Below are 20,257 nucleotides of genomic sequence, written 5' to 3'. Positions count from 1 at the left end.
CGCAGCCCCCGGGCAAGCGCACACAATCCCTGCGCGGGCTCCGTTGAGGGACGGGCCACTAAGGAAGGCCTGATCCGGTGCCTACAGGAGGCAGCGGCAGACACTGCGGCCGCGTCTACACCAGACACTTAATACTCAGTAGACAAAGCCTACCGCTCGTTAGCACATCACAGGCAAAGCGGGGCTGCTAAGCGTCACCGAAAGCCCGCGTGCCTTTGCTCCTGCGCGGGGAGGTGGGCCCTCGGATTAGAGGCCCTACGTTTAACGTGCAGTAGCAACACGTGTAGACCCGTGGCGGACGTCACTGGGAGCAAACTTGCGCCTCAGAGCCACGGGGAAGGATGGACATGGAGAGCCACGCTGGGGCTGGCCTGATCCTCCAGCAGCGTCCGGTCCTTGCTCCTTAACGGAGGGGGCCGGCTCCTGCCAAGCGCTGCATGGAAACGAGGAAACAGGGAAGGGCTGCGAGAGGAGGAAGAGAGAGGCAGACGCCGGAGTCGGGAGCGGACGATGCCCCTCGCCAGAGCCGGGCCCAACGCCACAAATACCGTTCGGTGACACCCCGAGAGAACCGGGGCCGAGACAGCCAGCACAGAGCGGGCATTGGGGGCCGCAAGTCATGGCCGAGGGGCACTGGCGGGCTCCCACATTCACGAGCAGAAAGTCCCTTCGTGGAGAACGCTCCGACGGCGCCGTTCCCAGGCTCAACCCATCCGGCTCCGCTCGGACCCGGCTTTTGGGGCTCGTGCCCGAGCGAGGCGCTTCCCAGCCCTGGGGCGCGCCGAGCAACCTGTTTAATTCTGCCGTTGTGGGCACGGGGGTCAAGCAGCCCCGTTCTGAGCCTGGCAGATGCCATTGACTGCCCAGCGTGCGCTCTGCTGCTGCAGCTGCATAAGCCATAGGGAACAAGCCATTAATGACAGAGCTCGTTATTAGGCCCGCAGGTAACGTTCCACAGGGTCACCGTGAAAAATAGCGATCTCCAAACCGCCTCTCCCATCCGTCAGCGCAAAAGCGAGGATTAATATCAGCATCTGTTGAGCTCTGCGCAGCGCAAACTTCTCGGAGCGAGCACGGGAAGGGAAACGAGGGGCATGAGGCCTCTGGACAGCCCCTGACGAGCCGCAGGCCAGCAGCTTTCCCCCGCGTCCGTGCAGCCCAGGGCTCCAGTGCGTGCCCCGCTGCAAGGGTTGCAATTTCTCCATCAATGCAAGAGAGACAGAGGCTCGGCCGCTTGCCTTTTTGCAGTTCCTGCATGGGAGCCTACAAGTGCAAATGCAGTGAAGGCTGGCGTGCCGTGGGAGCTAGGAGGTGCAGAGACCAAGGCCACGGGGCTGATCCCTCCCTCCGAGGGCCCAAGGGCCAGCCGGCAGGCAGGATGCCAGCAGCAATTCTGTGCGGGATCCTGGGGGTCTGCAGAGAACCGTACACGCCTTAAAACCAGCACAGCTTTAGCTGCCTCTGCCCAGGTAGGGACCAGTGACAACTTCACAAATGGCTTCCGTGCAAAGAGGAGCAGGTTTTCCTCACGGCGGTGCAGGAGTGAGTGGGAGCAGAGCTGTGGAGGTGCAAGGATACGATGGCCTGCCGTGGCTGTACAGACCGTCTGCGCCAGCCTGCACCCCCCCTCCCCGGGCTCCCCTGGACTGCATGCAGAGCAGAGCACGGAGCTGTACTCCACACACAACCAGGGCAAAACTACCTAGAAGTGAAGAGACAGCTGCCTCCTACGCCCTGTCCTTCCTCAGCCCTGCTGAGGGGCCTCCACGCAGCTTTCCCTCTCCTTTCCTTTTCATTTTTAATTTAATACAGTTGACACTCATGCAAATGAGCTCCTGACTCTGCAAGTTGGGTTAATTGAATGTTACCAAGGTCTGGACGGCCTGCTAGGTCCCAGGCCACGGGCAATTGGGCTGCCGGCAGGAGCGAAGCCTTTGGACCTGTCCTTGGCAGACACGCAGGATCCTGCTACAGAAACCAGGCAAGCCATGGCCAGCTAGGTCCCTGGGGAGCCAGGGTCTCAATGGAAAAGGCCCCCCATGCCCAAAGGCAGCCAGGGGACCTTGTGGAGCATGCTGAAGCACGGTGCGCACTCAGGGAAGGGACTCACCTCCCAAGGTCTGGAGGCTGGAAATCTTCTCTCAGATGCTGACTTCCAGGTATATGATTTAATGAAAGGCACAATAAGAAGTGAAACAATTAGAATTTCTGCCTCATTATCATGGTAATCTTATCAGTCGGATAATGAGGTATTAATGGAGATTTAATGTGCCTCTCATAACAGAATCCCTTGGAGAAAACACATAAGGAAATTGCTGTAAATCCACTTAATGATGGAAAGGTCCCCAAACACCATATTCCAAAGGATGAAAAATGCTGGATGCAAATGAGAAGGAATCAAGGTCAATAACACTGCAGGGACCGAGCTAATGGCAGGCCTGGATATATATAATAAAAATTGCATGTTGCTTTAAAACCTCAGCCTCTGTTGTTTTCAAACATGCGTTGCCGCTAATGAAATGACAGAGACGTGCGGCGTGCTAGGTGGGCTGCACAAAAGGCTGCGAAACCCTGCACGAGGCGCCAGGACAGAAAGCCAAGCAGTGCGCCTTCGGGTCTGCTCAGGGCACGGGCAACTGATACAGGGAGCTACTGTGGGAGGAGGCGTCTCCCTGCTACACTCCCCCCTGAGCTGGAAGCAGGGCCTGGAGGCAACCCCTTCCCACCCCTCTGGGCTGCAGCACTGTGGGGCAGGGACCAGGAGGGCACTTCTGCCCTCACAGCAGCAGGTCTCTATGGCCAGGCTGGGCCCAGCCCCTCTGCGTGCCAGCGTTTACCTGGCCCTGAGCCAGCCCTGAACACACGCAGGGAAGGATGAGTCAGTTGCCCGCACTGCGTGGCCCTCTCCCATGGGCACCTGGGTCTGGCCATCACAGGAGCCCGGGCAGGCAGCTTCCCTGCAGGACCCCAGCATACTCGGAGGCTGCACAGCCTTGGGCTTGGAGGGGTCTGGGGGCTGCAGCAGTGGCTGCCACCCACGTCCCCTGCAAGGAGCTGGGCTTAGCCACTAGATGTCACCCTCGGAAAGGAAACGGTCTGGCGGGCAGAGAACAGGAGCCCAGCCAGGCAGGGAGCAGCTGCAATGCAGGCTGCCTGCCCAGGGCATAGCCCCCGCATCCCCAGGCCTGCTTTCACGCTCCTTCGCCTGGTGCCAAGGCTAGGGTCAGCACTGGGGCCTGCTGGGTAGCATGGGCCATACAGGGACAATGGTGGCCTGGCACTGGCTGGTAGGTAAAGAGGTCACTGTGCCCAGGGCCAGGCTGTCTCCTCTCTGTCGGAGCTACTTCGCAACCCAGGGGGGTGAGGGCAGCAGGGCAGGGCTGGGCCCGTGCCCAGGACCCCAACCCAAGGAGCAAGGGGCCCGTTGGCACCAAACCTGCTGATGCCAGCCACAGCCCTTCCAGCCCATCCGCCTGCACAAACCCTCTCCCCACTCCACTGCCACAGGAGGGCAACTGGGCTGGGAAAGGGCCTGAGCAGGGAGACATGCAGAAGCCAGTTTACAGGGTGCCCATGTTCCTGCTCCCTGGGGACGTTCCGCCCAAAAGGGCACGGGTCATTCAGCTGCTGTGTCCACTTCCAGCCAAGCCCTCACTGCAGCCCCCAGGAACCGCACTCCCTTTCGGCTGCCCAAGGCACTTATGTGACAGCTGCTGGGGGAGCACAGGTCACGAAGCGTTCTCTGCTCACGTCTGCTCTCACCCCAGCACTGGTGGCAAACTTGAATCTTCTTCACTAAAAGCCCTGATAAACCCCATCCCAGGATGGCTTTGCTGTTAGCAGACAAAATAAGCACGTGTCCGGTAAAGCAAGCACTGCTGGAGTCGCACGCTACATTGCTCAGAAAATGATATTTTCATATAGAAGAAAGTACGGACAGTTTCTCCCAGCTATGTGGGGGCCGGATGAGATGAGCTCTGGAGATCTCTACCAGGCTACCTTCCCTAGGACTATGTGGGGACTGGACCTGGAAAGCAGCTGCTCTGTGAGAAGCCCATGCTCTGCAACTGCTGCTGCTGCTAAAGAGAGGGTGAAAGCAAGAGATGGGGCGCAGGTGGACCGAGAACCACCTCACTCCACGTTTGCCCCTGGGCTCCGGACACTCACAGGGGTGACATGACCCATGCGCATTCACAACTGCAGACGAATTCCCCTGGAAGATGAATCTTGTGGTCGAAGGCTGACAGGAGGCGGCTGTTGCATTTTTTCTGTTCTGCCAGGCAGTCTCATCATCAGCTCCCCGCGGCGCTCATCTTGGGTCTCGGATACTCCGCCTGTTCCCCTTTGGGCGGTGCGGGGCCAATCCTGCCCTCAAGCTCTCAGCTGATCTTTCTTCTGAAAGGTTACAAATACCCGAGCCGACGTGATGCCTATGGACCCGACAGCCCCGGCCCCGCTGCAACCACTGCTCAGGGACCACTTTGCCCAGGCCTCTAGTTCTTCCTGGTGGCGCTTCCCTCATAGGGCTACATGGGAGTTTGCTCTACGTCTGCCTGACCCTTTGCGCCCGTGCTGAGACTGGCAGTAGGCCACTTGGCTTCAGTTCTAGCAGTGGGTTTTGGGATTATGGCTGTGCCAGCACCAGGCCTGGTTGATACAAAGAGCGATGGAGATGCCCGTCTGCTGGCAGTCTAAGCCCCCAAACTAATTTCACTCAGACCAAGTGACCAGCGAGAGCTGTTCTGTTTTGAACTGCTCTGTCAGTGCTCTCCAGCTGGGCCTTATGCGAGGAGCTCCGCAGCCTGCCATTGCACCCTTGTCCTTCCCACCCACCTTTCCCCAAGCCCCACTTGGAGCTGAGCACGTGTGCGCGCTACACAACTTGCAAGCCTGCCTTCAGCATGGCTGCTGAGCCCGCAGGACCTCACGTGGCCATCAGAATGCAGAGACACGAAGCCAGCCAGGTAAACTGCTCTCCTTTTTAATCGGTTTGTACAGAATGATATCATACATTAATAATCACATTAGAGACAAGATGGGCTTCCTGTATACAAGATTGTGCAAGCTCATTAATTTTGATTTAGAAAGGCGTTACCAGTTTCAAAGAGGAGAGGCAGTACAAAGCTTGTAAAACAGAGGTGAAGCACAATGAAGAGGTACAGAACACGCGATAAACTCAGCAGACTCGTTCTCCCGGAGCAGGGGCTCGCCCACGGATCAGCTGTAATCCCCGAGAAAGGAGAACCGCCCCCTCTCTACAGCCCATGATTTTCTGCTGCTCCAGGCCTCCCACCACACTTCCAGCCTAAGGCTGCTGTGTAGATACAGTAGCTGGGCCACATAAGTTACACTACACAGCAAGCTTCACTTCCTTGAAGCACTGATAAGCAGGGCGCGTGTTGACTGCTGCCCTTTCAACCTGCCGGTTTTCCCCTGCAGACTACTCAGCACGACTGACATGGCAGTGGGTCCCCAAACTTCTGCTAGGATTTGGCTGAACAGAACATTGCTTTCAAATAGGCCGTGACACTGTGCTCACCAGAAACTCACCTCAAGTAAAGAGGGTTGTGTCGTGGCTTCCTCCTGCCGTGTATGGCAGTTTCCATCCAATAGTTAGTAGTGCAACTTCAAACTAAAATGACAGCAGGCCGCACGTGCCAATGCTCCTTAGAAAAGGAGCTTAACAAGATTTTAAGGAAGAAATAAAGCCACCAGGGGTTGTAGGGCGGGGGGATCCCCTGGGGATGAAAGACCCAATGCTCAGCTCAGGACACAGGAATAGCAAACACCAGCGTGAAGGGAACAGCTGGATCGAGACAATTAGTCAATTATTCCTCCGCACTCTTGCAAAAGCACCCCTGACTTCAACAACTGGGCCTTCAGTCTGTGCAGACAGCGGGCTGCAAAGAGCCTCTCCTCCCCAGAACAGTTGTTCAGTGTACCCTTGCATGGCTGAAGTGCAGGGTGCAGACATGGCTGGGCTGCAGCCTTTTGGCAAAACAGTTGGTACCGTTTGGTCCTTTGTGCTTTCCATCTTCACCTCTAACTATTGCACAACAGAAACCCGAGCAGGCATCGTCCCGTACACATCATTTAACATTGTCAAACAAAATCGTACAGCCACCAGGAAAACAGACACGTTACAGTCAGACTTCTAATTCTTTGGAAAGCCTAATCCTTTTACTACGGCCATCAATAACATGGTATAAAAGGCTTTTGTAGCAGGTTTAAAATAAAAAATAAGAATAAGCAAAAGACCCTCTTGCTGTGAGACTCCTGTCTGTGCTGGGACTTGTACAAATCTTTACTTTTTCTAAAATAATTTCATTTAAAAAAAAAAAAAAAAAATCAAACTTTTTTCAGTAATTTTTCTCCACAGAGAAGCAGCAAAGTAATACAGACTGTGAAGAGAACGGGCTTTGCCAGGGAAGACACCTTCCCGGGCAGAACAAGTCCTGAAGGCCGTTTAGGAGCCGACTGCTCTGTGCCCGGCCTGCCCGTGACAGACGTGACTGCTCCCTCATAAGGTGCTGCTGTGCCATACGCTACATTTTGAGAAAACAGTTTACGACAAGGCGGATTTGGGAGACCAAATCTTCTCCTTGCCTGGAACCCAAACGGCAGGACTACGGGGTATTGGTGCATGGATACCAGCACGACAAATCTGCAGTAACGAATTAATTCAACAGGACACTCCAGTTGTGGTACAACCAGTTGATATTGCTTTTAGGTGTGATCTGGCCATTCCTTCGAGGGCAGGATTGTGCTTCACCACTGGTCAGGGCTATGAACGCAGTATTACAAGATTAAGTGTCTTCAGCACCAAAAACCCTTGAAGGCTAAATAACGAGAGCATTACAATGCCATTCGGACTGAAGATCAGCATTACCAGAGTAAAGCAGACTACAGGAACTCTGCTGCTACTAGAAAGTATTGCTCTATCCTACGATCAAGTCTATAATAGAGGAGAAAGACTATAAACAGAAAGTAAAAGGCTATACCATCCCACCCACTTCCCACAGATTTAACATGGCAACAGTGATAGAGACCCATTAGAGATACTGAGGCCTTGAAAGCAGGAAGTCGCTTTCACTGAATTATGCCCAGCGAGCAGCACAGTTGCACCTCAAGCACTTAATACTGTACAAAAGTTGTTCTAATTGCAACTAATCAAGCTAGCATTAGATGTACCAGTTAGTTGCTTTTTTTCTTTTTTAAACAGACTCCCTTGTCAAGCCCGATGTACATGGCTTCTAACAGCTCACTGGCCTTTTCCAAAAGAGGAGAAAAAAGTCTTCCATCAATTGCGTGTGCAGAACACAGTACATGTGAACTGTCCAGCTGAAAGCAGGGAAATATAGGGGTTAATAAAGCAGGTTATATAGGGGGGTTGGGTTTTGTTTTTACTTCTGGTGGCCACAAAGTCTGGCTCACCTCATTGCCAGCAATACGGCACGCACTGGGAGAGTGAGGCGTAATGCTGGCATTAAGGAGTCACAATTTAAGGGTCTTTTTTGATAAACTTACAACAGTGGAAAAGGCCAGTGACCGTGCATGTGCAGATCAGAATCCCTTGGGACATCTCTAGACATTCTCTTGTTCTGTTTCTCAGCAAGGTCCACCTGGTCTTCTGCACAAGAACCTTCTTTAAATTCCTAATTCTGTCGTTGTGAAAGGGAGCAGGGCAAGACAAATCTGTAAAAAATACCCTGAACTGATGTCATGATGTGTTTCATAAGGAACCATATGGCATTTCAAAATATTTTATATGAACAAGTAAAACCTGCACTGCTGTAGCAGACAATACAAATAACACTTAGTAAAAAAACGTTCTGAAACCCCCGGCATATGTATTTAATGTGACTAATCAAAATATATATTACAGTTTAAGGTTCTGTTTGGGGTTTGTACAGTATACACAATGTTTCAGAAAAAATATTACAATAAGGTATTTACTATTCCTTTTTATATTAGAACTTATCTATTGAAACTTACAGTCCCTCTCCTCTACAAATGCAAAACTTGAACACACTAATGCCCTAGCCAAAAAATGTGAAAGGTCAGTGAGAGCCCTGTGAATTATAAATTCCAGTTTCAGGAAGTTCAGTAAACTTTATTACATTTTAATAAATACTTAGGTTTGCCCTTTTTAAACCTAGCCTATTAAGAAAGTCGCCTCCTCAGCCAACAAAGTATGTCACAGGCTGCTTGCTGGAGGACAGGGGAGATCCTTGCTTGTTGACTGAAAGGATAATGGAGTCCAAAGATAACTACAATTCATTAAATATAGTCATATTATATATTTACATTGTCCTCTCAGGTTTGAAGTTTACGGCAGGTGAAATACAACTGTTAACTAAATGCCGACTGCTACAACCCTTCCGTGTGGCTGGGGTTTTCTGAACAAAAAGTGTATTAAACTAAAAAGGATCTTAAAAAGTGGTAGTCCTAATCTTTTGGCTAGAAACAAAAGAAATGCATTTTTTTGTGAATAGAAGCCTAAGGGGAAAACATAGTGTATCTTGTGCAAGAAGTGTGGCAAAGAGCTTCCTAAAACACTTTCAGATTTTGAAATACCTGAAAAACGTGGTCCCTTTTTGCAGTGCTAATAGCTGTAGGGGGAAGAGATGTAACCAAAAGAGAGGAAAGGGAAACCTGTTAAATTAATCTGATTAGTAAAGATCTGTTTAAAATGCCTCAGCTCTGTACAATATTATACACGGAAAGTCTCTTCTTCAGCTTTCAAACAGCTGATGCACATTCTGACAGGCTCCTCCCTGCTACACGTCTGCCCACGCTGGCGAAGCCGCAGGTCACTTGCGATCATCAATGGTCTTAATGAATTCAACCGCAGCTGTGAACTGCATCCACCAGTACGATTCTTCTCCAGACAAACAGTTAGCATAAAAACTACTAATGTACTGAACAGTGGACAACAAGCACGGGGGATTTGCCTGGGGGTGAAAAGAGAAAAAGGAACTGCTACAACGATCTCTAGCACAGCAGCGTGTTACAAATCAAACAGAACAGGGATTGAGCACCATTTCTATAGCGCCCCTCCCATTTGATATTAAATACAAATAACGATCCCAGTCCAGGCCACGACTGCATGGAGTGCAAACTGGGCCGCAGGCGGACACCGGGGGATGCATCTGCAGAACAGCCCTAGCTGACCCCACACATCAGATCTGCCCTTTACATTTCAACTTGCTGAGGGCTCAACTTGTGCCGGGCAGATGAAGCCTGCACTGCAAAAGGAGACAGGTCGGCAGCTGATACCAAGAGAACCCCTGGGTAAAATCCGCTCATTTACCCCCACGCTGAAAGACATGCTGAACAAGAGTGCGTGCTCTCAGCTAAACAACTCACTTTTATGAGAACAAAGACCAGGACAGGAACAAAGTCATCCGCCCCAGGCACCGAATCTTCATTGGCCAGGCTCAGCAGGTTCATGATAGTTGAGCACATCCTCAGAATACACTGCACTTTGTCTCGCGGGGTTTTGTAAGCGCTTATTGTGCGGATTTCAGACTGCGCAGATGGCCACGGTGCCTCCCGGAGGTAAACCTAACAGCAAGACAAAACAATCCCAGTTCTACTCCATCCGAGCTATTACAGACTCCCTGGAGTTAATACTAGACTTGCCAGTACTTTCCAATTAAAGTCTTTCTAAAAGACTTAAAATTTACCTGCTGAAAAAGCAATGACAGTTGTTATGTACAAGAGTCTTGAGCCCTTCAATATTGTAAACAAATCCACCTCTCTTCAAGAGTATTTTTACAGGGTCACTGGGTTACTGCTTCTCAGATTAGCTGGAATGGTCAGTCTGTGGGAGGAGGGGGGAGGTGGGAAGGAAGAACCCTCCACATTGGTTTAACACTAGGCTTTTCTTTCCCATTACTCCCTATTCCAACCCGTGCAAAAGTAAAAAAAAATGGAAAATGCACTTCCAAGCTTGGATGTCAACTCGGGGACCCAATACAACAGCGTCATCCAGACTCTACTGGCCTCTCCCCTGCTTTCAGAACAGAATTGTTCTTTTCCTTCAATTTTAACTCAAAAGCGGAGGGAAGAAAAGGTTGTTACCTCAGGTATCTGAAGGGCTTTATGGTTTGCCGTCACCACCTTCGACAGCCTTTGGATATGCTCATGAAGGACCCTGAGAACAAGAACAAATTCCATGAGGGAAGGGAGCAGACAGCCCTCTTAAGAGACCAAGCGCAGCTTCTGTAAAATGGCAGATGCCCATGGGGCCTCCCATCCAGGCCTAATTCATAAATTTGGACACATCCAGCCCATGCACCGCACAGAGGAGAGGATGCAACACGAATGCTGTGTGCAGGCAGTCACCATGGCTCTACCTGGAGTGTGCACTGGCCCTACCACCAGGGGAGAACCTGCCATCAAATCCAACGCCAGGTCTACCACAGTTGCTAGAGAGTAGATGGTTTGAAAGAAGTGGAAAGACTGAGAGAACACACTGGGCTAGCTCTGGCAAAACTAAACTGAGATGTGCATCAAGAAACAGCTTCAAACTATCCATCTCAGCACGCAGAAATACAAGGGTTATACAACCAAGGGCCATAATAAGGGTTCTCCCATGTCTTTTCCTTCGTTTTCATGAACTTTTTAAAAGAAATTGTTTTTGCATATGATCCCAAGTTACACCCCCCGCCCACGATGTAAATAAAATGCTTTGCGGTTTAATGCAAAAGCTTCAAGAAAATCAAAAGGTGGTGACAGACCTGGCTGGCCTGGCTGGGTACACAAGTTTGCCCTTGGAAGGAGCACTGCTTCTCTCTACCCACTACCTGTGGGAGACTCAGGGACCTCGAGTCACAAACTTACTGGTCACGCAAGATGTCTCCATCCTGATTGGGGTAGAAGGCAAGTTTGAAGATGCGGTTCATCACGCTGCGCTCAATGGCTAGCTGCGCATCCTGGAGCTGCTCCTCGCTGGCGTTTTGCCAGATGGTATCCTGGGCCATAGCCCCATATAAAAACTGGAGAAAATCTTCCACTTGGGCTGTTTTATCGTCCGCTGCTGTCAGCTTCTGGAAATCTGCATGCAAAGAAGGGAGGAAGCTCAGTTAAACAGGCCACTTGAAACTTCCCTGTGGATTCTCTGGAAAAGCAGGCCCAGAGGCTGGTGAAGGCCCTCCTTGCAGGTAGGTGCTGGAGAATTTTTTCAGGGGGGAAGGAGAGGGGGTGAAAGGGAACAGGAATGGGTTTATTCAAGCAACGACAGAGGCAAGAAAGCAGAGACGTATCTTAAGTCATGTGGGCAAGGCCTCTGCTTCTCACTGCTCCCCTCACTTCCTCTGTGGCTAGATCCTACACACAACCCTGGAGACTCTTCTAACTTCCCCCTCAGAGGCTCTCTGAAGAGGAAAAGCACCGGTACAGGTCAAGAGCCAGGAGAGTATCACTAGAAAGGAACGAGCTTAAGAAAGGGCATCAGCAGCATTTCCTGGTCACTTCTCCTCAATGAAACATGCATCATTACAACATGCCCACGGAAGTGCTGATAAACAGCACAGGTGGCACAACATGGTGCAAAACGAACCCCTCCTGGCACTGACAGTGCAGCAGGACCTGGAGTCAAGGTGATGCTGCATTTTGTACTTCACATCCCTTTCAATGACCGCATCACTGAGGGTCCGGATATACCACAACTGTCAAGACCAGGTCTGTTCTGGGGCAGTTTTCTAAACCAAAGTCCCCAGCAGCAAAAGAACCTCCAGGTACGAGCATCATGCTTCTGACCCTCATGCCAACCGCTCCCCATAGCCTCCCACAGCCAGTCTTTGGAGGATACAGGCAGTGAAATAATGCTGCAGCTCATACTGTTCTTGAACGTTGGCCAGCAGAGGTAGAGGCACCTGGAACACCATGCACATGAGACCAACAACCCACGCCCTCCATTGAATTACCTTGAATGAACTCCCTTATCTTCTTCTCTTTGCTTTCCAGTAACAGCCTCACACAGACTGTGGTGAAGTATCTGTTGGCCACTTCCTTATCACGCAGAACCCTCTGCAGCAGCCGCTCCAGGTGTGCCTGCGTGGTCTGCAGGCCTTGGCGACAGCGAGTCAAATAGGCAATGTACGGAGCCCTTTTCCTGAGGGGAAACAGCACCAACAAAGTGACCCTGGCTCTCCAGGCCTGATCACAGCATGACATGGGAGAAGCCCTCAGATTGCCCTTATGAACGCCACCTTTCATACAGCCTCCTGCGTAGCGTCTTGGACCAGGCAGCTGTCCCTGCTCCAACACTGGGCTCACTGCCTGCACAGCCCTCCCACTCCCAGGAGCCAGACCGCAGCAGCATTTGAAGGCAGGTGTGCTGTGCGCCAGCGCAGAACAGCCCCTGCTGTGCTGGCTGGACCGCAGCTTATTTGGCGGAACCGCGGCTTATTACTAGCTGCGTGGATTTACTGTTCAAGCCTTTTGTGGCTGTTTTGAAGGAAGACAAGGCAACTGCACCACTTGGTGGGAAAGCGAAGCAGAACCTGGCTGGGTTTAAGACAAATCAAGTGGGCCACTCCCAATGCACTAATGGGCAGAAACAAACCTTCACTTAGACCACGCTTATCAAGGAGAAACAGAACAAGGTACCTGTAGTCCTCTGCAATGGAAGCCAGCAGCTTCCGACAGGTCCGGTTATCAAAGCGGCTTACACACCGCATGGTCTCCTGCAGTTGGGCCATCAAGTTCTTGTCTTGCAGGTTAATGGCTTCAGCTAGCTGAACTTTCAAGAAGCATACGATTTCATTGTCTGAGCAGAGAGAAGACAGACCTGTTACTCGACTGCCTACATGGCTTTTCCTACTAAATGGAAAAGAGGAGAGGAAGTGCCCTGGATCTGAAGGAACCATGTGGAAAACTGACTCATGTGCAGCTTTAAACCCACGGTATTTCTGTGCAGCATGCTCTGCTTTGTTTTGTGCATCTCAGTCTCCCAAGAACAGCCACCTCCAGAGTCCCTTCTACAGCATCGCCCTTTGGCTATGCTCCAACTTTGCAGAGGTACCTTGTTACAACACACTAAAGACTGGGATTGGCAAAGTGCTCACATGCGTGGGGAAAACAGCAGAAAACATGAAGATGATGGCAGGAACAGGAAAAGGCACAATGTGGAGAGGTTTCCGAAAAGTTGTGCAACACAGAGAGGAGCAGAATGAAATATGCAGCATGCAAGTGTCAGCACGTGCATGAAAAGGGGTTTACCCTCAGGGTCCGTGTGGTCTGGTAGGCCGTTTCTTGTTGAATGGCTCAGCATAGGAAAGGCAACAGAATCAGCTGAACAGAGAGCCAGTCGCAATTTCTTCTTTGCATCCCTAGAGAGAACAAAAGGCTGTTTCCTTAGATACGCAGCTGATCAGACCACTCCCTTTGCAAGGACAAGTCCTCATGTTTTTAAATCAGCCCATCTAAAAGCTATTCCATGCAACTTCCATGCACTGTGGGGAAAGACACTAGAGGTTACCCTCTCAAGTTTCTTCCAGCCCACTAGCACCGACCCCTTTTGCTGTTCCGCTTAGTTCATGTCTCCAAGGAAACTGCGCCCATTTAAATGGTATCTGCATAAGGTTTGACTTTGCTCCTGCAAGGTGATGGCCTCAATGACACTCAAGTCACTAGAATGTAACTTGTATGAAAATTAACCCAGGCTGATTTTGTTTTCCTTTCTGCCTTTCATAACGGAAAGGAATGCCTTCTTTCCAGTAACGTTTATGCAGGTGAATGGTATCAGCTTGGCAACAACCGATAATAGTGGTCTCCTTCCTACGCCAGGGGACCTTACCCAATTGCTATGGCTGTGTTTCACCCAGGTCTGGAGATGCTATTCATAGAGCTCACTGCTCACAAACACGAACGCTGGCCTTTGCACCAAGCCTGCCATGATTGCTAACTGCTTGAAGTAACTCCCAACTGGATGGCATTTGTCTTTCTGTCTGTCTGCCTTCTGAACAATTTCAAGCCTCAGGGAATTTTCTAGGCATCCACTGGCAGAACCCAATGATTTCAGAGTCAATGAGAAAACAAGAAAAAACTTGATTTCCACTAATCACGCCCACAGAATGCCTACTTAGTGCTGTATGCAGAGGAATCTCCGTGTGCCTGTACAGCAAAGCCCGTGTACGGCACTGCTCTCTCGCTAAGCGTACTGCTTGTTCTTAGCACCAAAGGGCTTTGAGTTCCAACATGCAAGAGTGGTTTTTACCAACACTGCAGTGCCGCATCAGGGAGGCTGAGTGGTACACTAGAAAAGCATCTCTGCAATAAAGGAGCTCCTAGGGCCCTCTAGTTATGTAGGCATCAGCTCAGAATTGATTAGGCTGCCCAAAAGCTGCTTCAGTGCAGGCTGCTGACCTAGAAGCCACGGGAATTTTCCCCAAATCAGCACCCTGAGCAGTTGTGCCCCCTCGTACAGCTAACAGTGCAGTTTGATGCGTAATGTTCAATTATTTCTACACTAGACCTGCATCGTGTCAGGCAGCCCAGAAGTCTGGGATCTTCGTTTCCATGCTCACCAGTAACTCAAATCAATCCCTTCAGTATACCTGCATCCACATATCGTGGAAGAAGTTTTCATTGAGTTTTAGTCATGATGGTTTATACGCAGCAGTAAATGAAGTCAAGTTACTTCCTTCCAAAGTTAATTGAAATAAATATAAGTGGGAAGGTTTGTCACAGCAGGTTCAAAAACTGGGGGTAAAAAACTGAAGAGAAATCTGGAACACAAACTCCAGGTGAGAGAGTGGAGCCAACTAGGCATGCTTGTGATGCACGACAGTAACAAAGGCCTCACATCATGGGACAGGGAACCAGTCTTCCTTCCCACAGCACCAGTGGAACTGGACTTTGGACAGGGTGTTCAGTACTGGGCCAGTCATTTCCCAAGAAACAGGAAAAGCTCAGAGTGGAGCAACAGAAACGATTCAGGAACTGGAATGCTTGGCAAGGAACAGATCTAGAAAGGAGGACAATTATGTGGCATAGTAAGAAGTATAAGTGGGAGGAATATTGTGGAATTAAAATATGGAAATATAGGTTGAACATCAGGAAATGAGCAAATGCTAGCCTGAAAAACAGCCTGAAGCTGGAAATCCTGTCATTTGCGATGTTAAAACTATATCCGACTAAAATATCTGGTACTGCACAATTGGAAACAATCCCACGCTGCACCAGGGAAACTGATTATTTTCTACCAATCAGATTCAGGATGCCTACAGGACACCAGTTCTCCTACAGACCCAGCAAATGGCTTTGGCTTTTATCTTAATATGAACCCACAAACATTAGATACACAAGCACTGCATTTACCTGTAGGAGAAAGCAGAGCCCTGGGGCTGGGCCACTTGGCTTGCAGAATCAGGGAGGTCATCTGCTGACATATTCTGCAGGGCTTCATCACGTGGCGAGTCATGCATACTTTCACCATCCCCCATGGCCTCTATGCAAACACAAACACACTGCTCGATTCCAGCAGCCAGACAGCCTAGTACCCTACTGTTGGCTTTTCCTCGTCCCTAACTTCTGAGAAGAATGAGCAAGTTGTACAGACAAGATACATCGACTGATCAATCAATCAAAAGACTGGTCTAGTGCTTCTGAAAAAATGCATTTAAACTAAGCAACGTAAAATTCACTTCCAGAAGAATCTGTATGATTTGTTAGAAGAGATCAATGTACTTTTACTGCATCCTGGTTCTTCCAAGATAGCTAAAAGCACCAGCTAATAGGTTGCTAGCACACAGCAATTCCAGCAAAAAGCAAAAAGGTGTCCCTGAAGATGATGCCTTTCCACTTCCCTGACTGAAAACCTGGGGCAGTAGGGCTGGGCCCTTACCTGCACTGTCATAATTGACTATGGCTCCTTCGCTGGGGCTGGTTCGTTTGATAGCGTTCCTGTACTTGTCCAGGATATCCTCTGCCGCCTGCGCCTGTGCACTTAGCCTGGGGCTGGGATCATCTGAGAAGGCAAGGAGAATGGAAGGGGAATTATCCCTGCTAAATGAAAATACTGCAGAAGCATAAGGCCCATTACTCCTTGAAGTCTACAGAGAGTGCGCATAAAACCGTTGCGTTTAGACACATCATTCTAGCTCCTCTTTCATTTCACTGATACAGAAACAACCAATTTCTTCTTGGGCTTGTATGCTCGGCTAAAACCTAGAACAGCTGCTTCCTCTAGGAAAGTACAAGGCAGAAGATGGCCACGCTGAAAAGGAGCATGATGCAAGACCCCTGATGTAGCTATGCCACCCCTGTAAGAACCAGCAGGAGAAAAACTATTCTATTTTTATGGGTTTTTACATTAACTTTGTGCCGCAACCTCAAGCTTCAGCTCATTAGAATTTCAGCAGCAATTGCAGAAGCACCGCCGCAGCCACCCCAAACCTGATCTACGGTGTGAGCAAGGAGCCCGTGAAGGCAAAGTAAGAACAGAGGCTGACCCAGGATTCCACGTCATGACTGAATGACAGGCAGAAGCTAACAAAGCAGGGGACAGCAGACAAATCTTCTTCAGGGCCAGGGACCAATTCTGATACAACCGGCGCTGTTAGAGTCTAATTCTGAACATCAGAAAATCAACCCTAGCTGAAGGAGTTAGGAAGCAGTATCACTGACAAACCTGTAAGAGCAGAGAATCTGTCTGGCATCAAGTCATCTTTGTCTTTTTCTTGCTTTTCTTTTTTTCTAAATGGAATAGGTGCTGGAAATGAGAGGAAATCAGTATAAGAAATATTGTCTGTGGAGGCGGCGACAGCCAGCATAGAAATAAAACCGCTTTCAGAAACTGCCTACCAGCATTTAACATCAAACCGTCTCAGCGAAGAGCCAGCCTACCTGCAGGTTGAACAGGCAACCTACTACAGGCTGCACCCTTCTCAGCTCCTACTCTAAATCAGACAGCCACCCCCCAAAGCAGCCCTGAAGAACCTGACTCCTGGCTGGACCATTCATGTGGCCAGTGCAAGAGTTCACAGATTTATTCCAGCCATTTGTCCAAAGGTTTGAGTCACCGCAGTGTCAGCGTGCAGTCAACAAATAGCCAAATGCACAAGACCCAACTTAAGCCTCTTCTGACTTGGACTTCTACACAGTTCTGCTTTTGTCTCCCTCCTCTGGATTGTAATACTTTCCTCAGCTTCACTGTGTTACTTGTACATCTGCTAAAGAAAGAACCTTCATTTCCAAGGAGGAAAAATAACTTCAGTGATCTTTTAAACCAAGTCCAGCCAGCAGATCTTTGACCCTCTGGTACCGGACTGTAGTAAGTAATCAGAACAACCTGAGTAATACAATGAGTGGGGGAGGGCACAACTATTACTGCCTAGGCTGCTACAAACCTTGCCCTGGTTACCTATTGAACCTGCTCAGCATACAATTAACAACTGGAAACTATCACAAACATTTCCCATACAACTCAAAATGAAGGTCTGTTGAAAGCAGCACGCACTGTTACTAAAGTGCCACAATGACTTTACCCTTGGGCATTGCTGAAACAAAACGTTTCCTCCACCAGGGCTTGTTCCTGTCCGATTTCTCATCGTCGCTATCTTTCCGTTCTTCGATCTGTAGGGGAAGCCAAGTTTCAGTCCATGTTGCATTTAAATCATCAAGCAGTTTTTGCAATTGGAAAATAAAAGACTGAAAAACGTTTCTTTGACACCAAGTACAGCATCCACACCAGCTGAACAAGCAGCAGTGTACAAGAGCCATTGCATGCCTGTGCCTGATACTCTAAGTCCTCCTTTGGAGGGATGCTTATAGCTCAGGTGTCACCTATTTATCCTGGGCTACAAGAATCCAGAAGGGAAAGTACTTTATTTAATGGCCTAAAAACAGGCAAGATTTTTCTCAGCTTATCAAAGCATTCCCAGTTGCTAACCTCTGCTTTGAGGTTCATTTTGGGCCCCTGCTACTGCAACAGTTAAAAAAAAAAAAAGGGGGGGGGGGGGGGGGGGGGGGGGGGACGGGACGGGGACAGGACACACTTCATCCATTTGAGCTATTTGATTAGCTTGGACTGTGTGGAGGCGGCCTACAGCATGCCTTCAAAAGGTGACAGACCTGCCCGGTGCTCCCTTAAGCACAGTAAGCACCACATCACACTAGGCATTCTAGCTTAAAAACAACATGCTAGAAAGATACCAAAAACCCAACTCAGCAGGCTAGGAAAAAAAAGCCTCACCTCTCCTCTGGAGGAGTCTTTGCTGGGTGATGAAGAGGAGGACTGAGGCGCAGCCAAAATAGCTACTCCATAGCTGTGGTTGGTGGGAAGCTCCCTCTCTTCATTACCAGGTCGTCTGTTCCAGCCAGGATCGCTCATAGGCCTCCGCACAGAAGACACTATGTCAGAGCTCCGGCTGCGGACCAGCCTCTCGGGGTAGGAATGCCTCTGCTTGAACACCTCCAGGTCAGTTGGAATTAAGATGTGAGCGCCAAAGTTGGGTAGCCTGGCCTCATTACCTCCCATAGCTCCTTCCAGGATCGGGGGGTCTGGTGGTGGGTGAGAAGGCCTTGCATAGTGCACTTTAGGCCTAACCACTGCCAATGGACCTGCACCCAGGAAGAAAGGAAAAAATTAACCGCAGCATTAGATTGCAGGTGATTGCTCATCAGTGTAGCACTTAACTAGAGAAGTGCAGAGCAAGTCAAAAGCTTTTAAAGGTACGGATCTTAAAACAAGTCTTGCCCACTCTTTACAATATACCTTCGTTTGATGACAGGGGATCAAACAGTGCCAGCAAAGAATCCGTTTGAGAAGGGGGAGAAGTCAATTGACTGGCTCCTGAAACGACATGCGAAGTGGGTTAGCATTACTCCCTGTTCACTAAGAGAGTCGCGAGTGCAGCACACTGAAAACGCACACCCACCAGAACAGAACAGGCAGGAGTGGTGTTCTTTTGCAAACAAACTTAATAAAGCCTGAAACGCTTGAAAAGGAACGGATGCAAAAGCACCTAATTAGCATTCTGAAAAGATCAAAGTCAGATTATTATAAAAACCTGCAATCAAGAGCATGGCGAGAGTTCCAAGTACAAAAGTGCAGACCAGACAGAGTTAGTGAGCAATGAGCTTAGAATTAAGACTTGGGCCCCAGACAGCAGGTTAGGAACTCCCATGGGTCACAGAAAAGGATTTCAGAAAAAAACAAATATGGGGAGAAGGTGAACTGTTTTTCATACACCAGACATACAACCTGTCAATGGAAAAGAACTAGGAAGGAAAAGTTAATTCTTTTTCTTGATGAGCTCTTGGCAACAGAAGTTCTCTTTCTCACTTCCTAGGCAGATGCCTTACTTACCATGAGCTGTTTCATCCATATCAGGACTTGTCACAGAATCTTTTCCACCAAAGTCAGAGCTACATTCAGATCGAAGGTCCTCAATCTTATTGGGGATATCCTCTGACGTGGCACTAATACCTTACAATAAGAAAAGGAGGGTCTGTAAGAGTCTGAGAGAAGAGGATGTCTTCAGATTCCTGCATACTTTTCCCACGACTGCTGCAATAACCTGGTGTGTTCTTGCTGCTAAGTCCCAAATGCTGAGCTCCTGACAGACAGCAGCTCGCCAGGTTTATTTGGCAGCATCTTTTACCGGACCAACTGTATAGTTGGGAGAGATGTTGGAAAAACTTTCGGGCACCAAGTGCCCTTCTTCAGGGCTGGGGAAGAAGCATGTGCAGCCTAAGCTAAACACCAAGTAACACAAGGGCTTGTGTTAACTTCACATGTAAAAGGAAGCAGGCACAGGAGTAGCAGCTAGACTTTCTTGGAAGAGAGCCCCAACTCTGAGATCGAGTTTTGCTTCAATAAAGATTTGTAACCTTTTACTTGCATCTTTTTCTTCACACACTAAAAAAGATCCTAGGATACACTCTGATGTTATGAGGCCTCTTATGGGACCATGGATCACGTTCAGATTGGCTGGTTTGTACAAATCTAGGATTTGAAGTGTAAATGAGGTGTCGGGGCAGACCAGAGAGGTGGGCCACACAAGGTGGAACGAGTAAACTGGAGGCCAGTGTCCATGACCTGATGTTCTTAAATTCAGCCTTCTACTGCTAGTCCCTGCTCCTGTCTGACAGACCCCTCGGGCAGGAGGAAGAGCAAGGGGTACAAACACAAACAGCAACGTTCTGGAGAGCGAACTTCAATATGGCTCTACAACTAACACGCATGGCAGAGCCCGCACCGCTCATCTCCTAGCAAGGCAATAGTTGTTCCTGGAAATACAGA

The 20,257-nt window shown here is 49.5% G+C and overlaps 1 protein-coding gene across 5 annotated transcripts in view; it reads right to left on the bottom strand.

Annotated features, from left to right (window-relative positions):
- Positions 1 to 4,965: 4,965 nt before the first annotated feature.
- Positions 4,966 to 20,257, bottom strand: part of GAPVD1 (GTPase activating protein and VPS9 domains 1) — a 49,773-nt gene continuing 34,481 nt past the window's right edge. For 2 of the 5 annotated variants that reach the window (XM_025194456.1, XM_025194461.1), the window contains exons 13-26: positions 18,728 to 18,815; positions 18,206 to 18,573; positions 17,499 to 17,586; positions 16,643 to 16,723; positions 15,857 to 15,979; positions 15,331 to 15,460; positions 14,816 to 14,977; positions 13,231 to 13,340; positions 12,619 to 12,778; positions 11,934 to 12,121; positions 10,849 to 11,062; positions 10,087 to 10,159; positions 9,370 to 9,567; positions 4,966 to 8,954 (exon numbers count right to left, since the gene is read on the bottom strand). In XM_025194456.1, the coding sequence (XP_025050241.1) occupies positions 8,814 to 8,954; positions 9,370 to 9,567; positions 10,087 to 10,159; positions 10,849 to 11,062; positions 11,934 to 12,121; positions 12,619 to 12,778; positions 13,231 to 13,340; positions 14,816 to 14,977; positions 15,331 to 15,460; positions 15,857 to 15,979; positions 16,643 to 16,723; positions 17,499 to 17,586; positions 18,206 to 18,573; positions 18,728 to 18,815 (2,124 nt within the window). In that variant the 3' untranslated portion in view covers positions 4,966 to 8,813. Of the gene's footprint in view, positions 8,955 to 9,369; positions 9,568 to 10,086; positions 10,160 to 10,848; positions 11,063 to 11,933; positions 12,122 to 12,618; positions 12,779 to 13,230; positions 13,341 to 14,815; positions 14,978 to 15,330; positions 15,461 to 15,856; positions 15,980 to 16,642; positions 16,724 to 17,498; positions 17,587 to 18,205; positions 18,574 to 18,727; positions 18,816 to 19,321; positions 19,442 to 20,213; positions 20,224 to 20,257 lie in introns of all 5 variants that reach the window. The other 3 variants (XM_006016914.3, XM_025194465.1, XM_025194469.1) reach the window with 3 other exon arrangements.

The sequence above is a fragment of the Alligator sinensis genome, unplaced genomic scaffold (assembly GCF_000455745.1).
Source record: "Alligator sinensis unplaced genomic scaffold, ASM45574v1 scaffold611_2, whole genome shotgun sequence".
Classification (NCBI taxonomy): Eukaryota; Metazoa; Chordata; order Crocodylia; family Alligatoridae; genus Alligator; species Alligator sinensis.
Note: the sequence above shows the minus strand (reverse complement) of the source record. Positions and strands in the feature narration are given on the sequence as shown.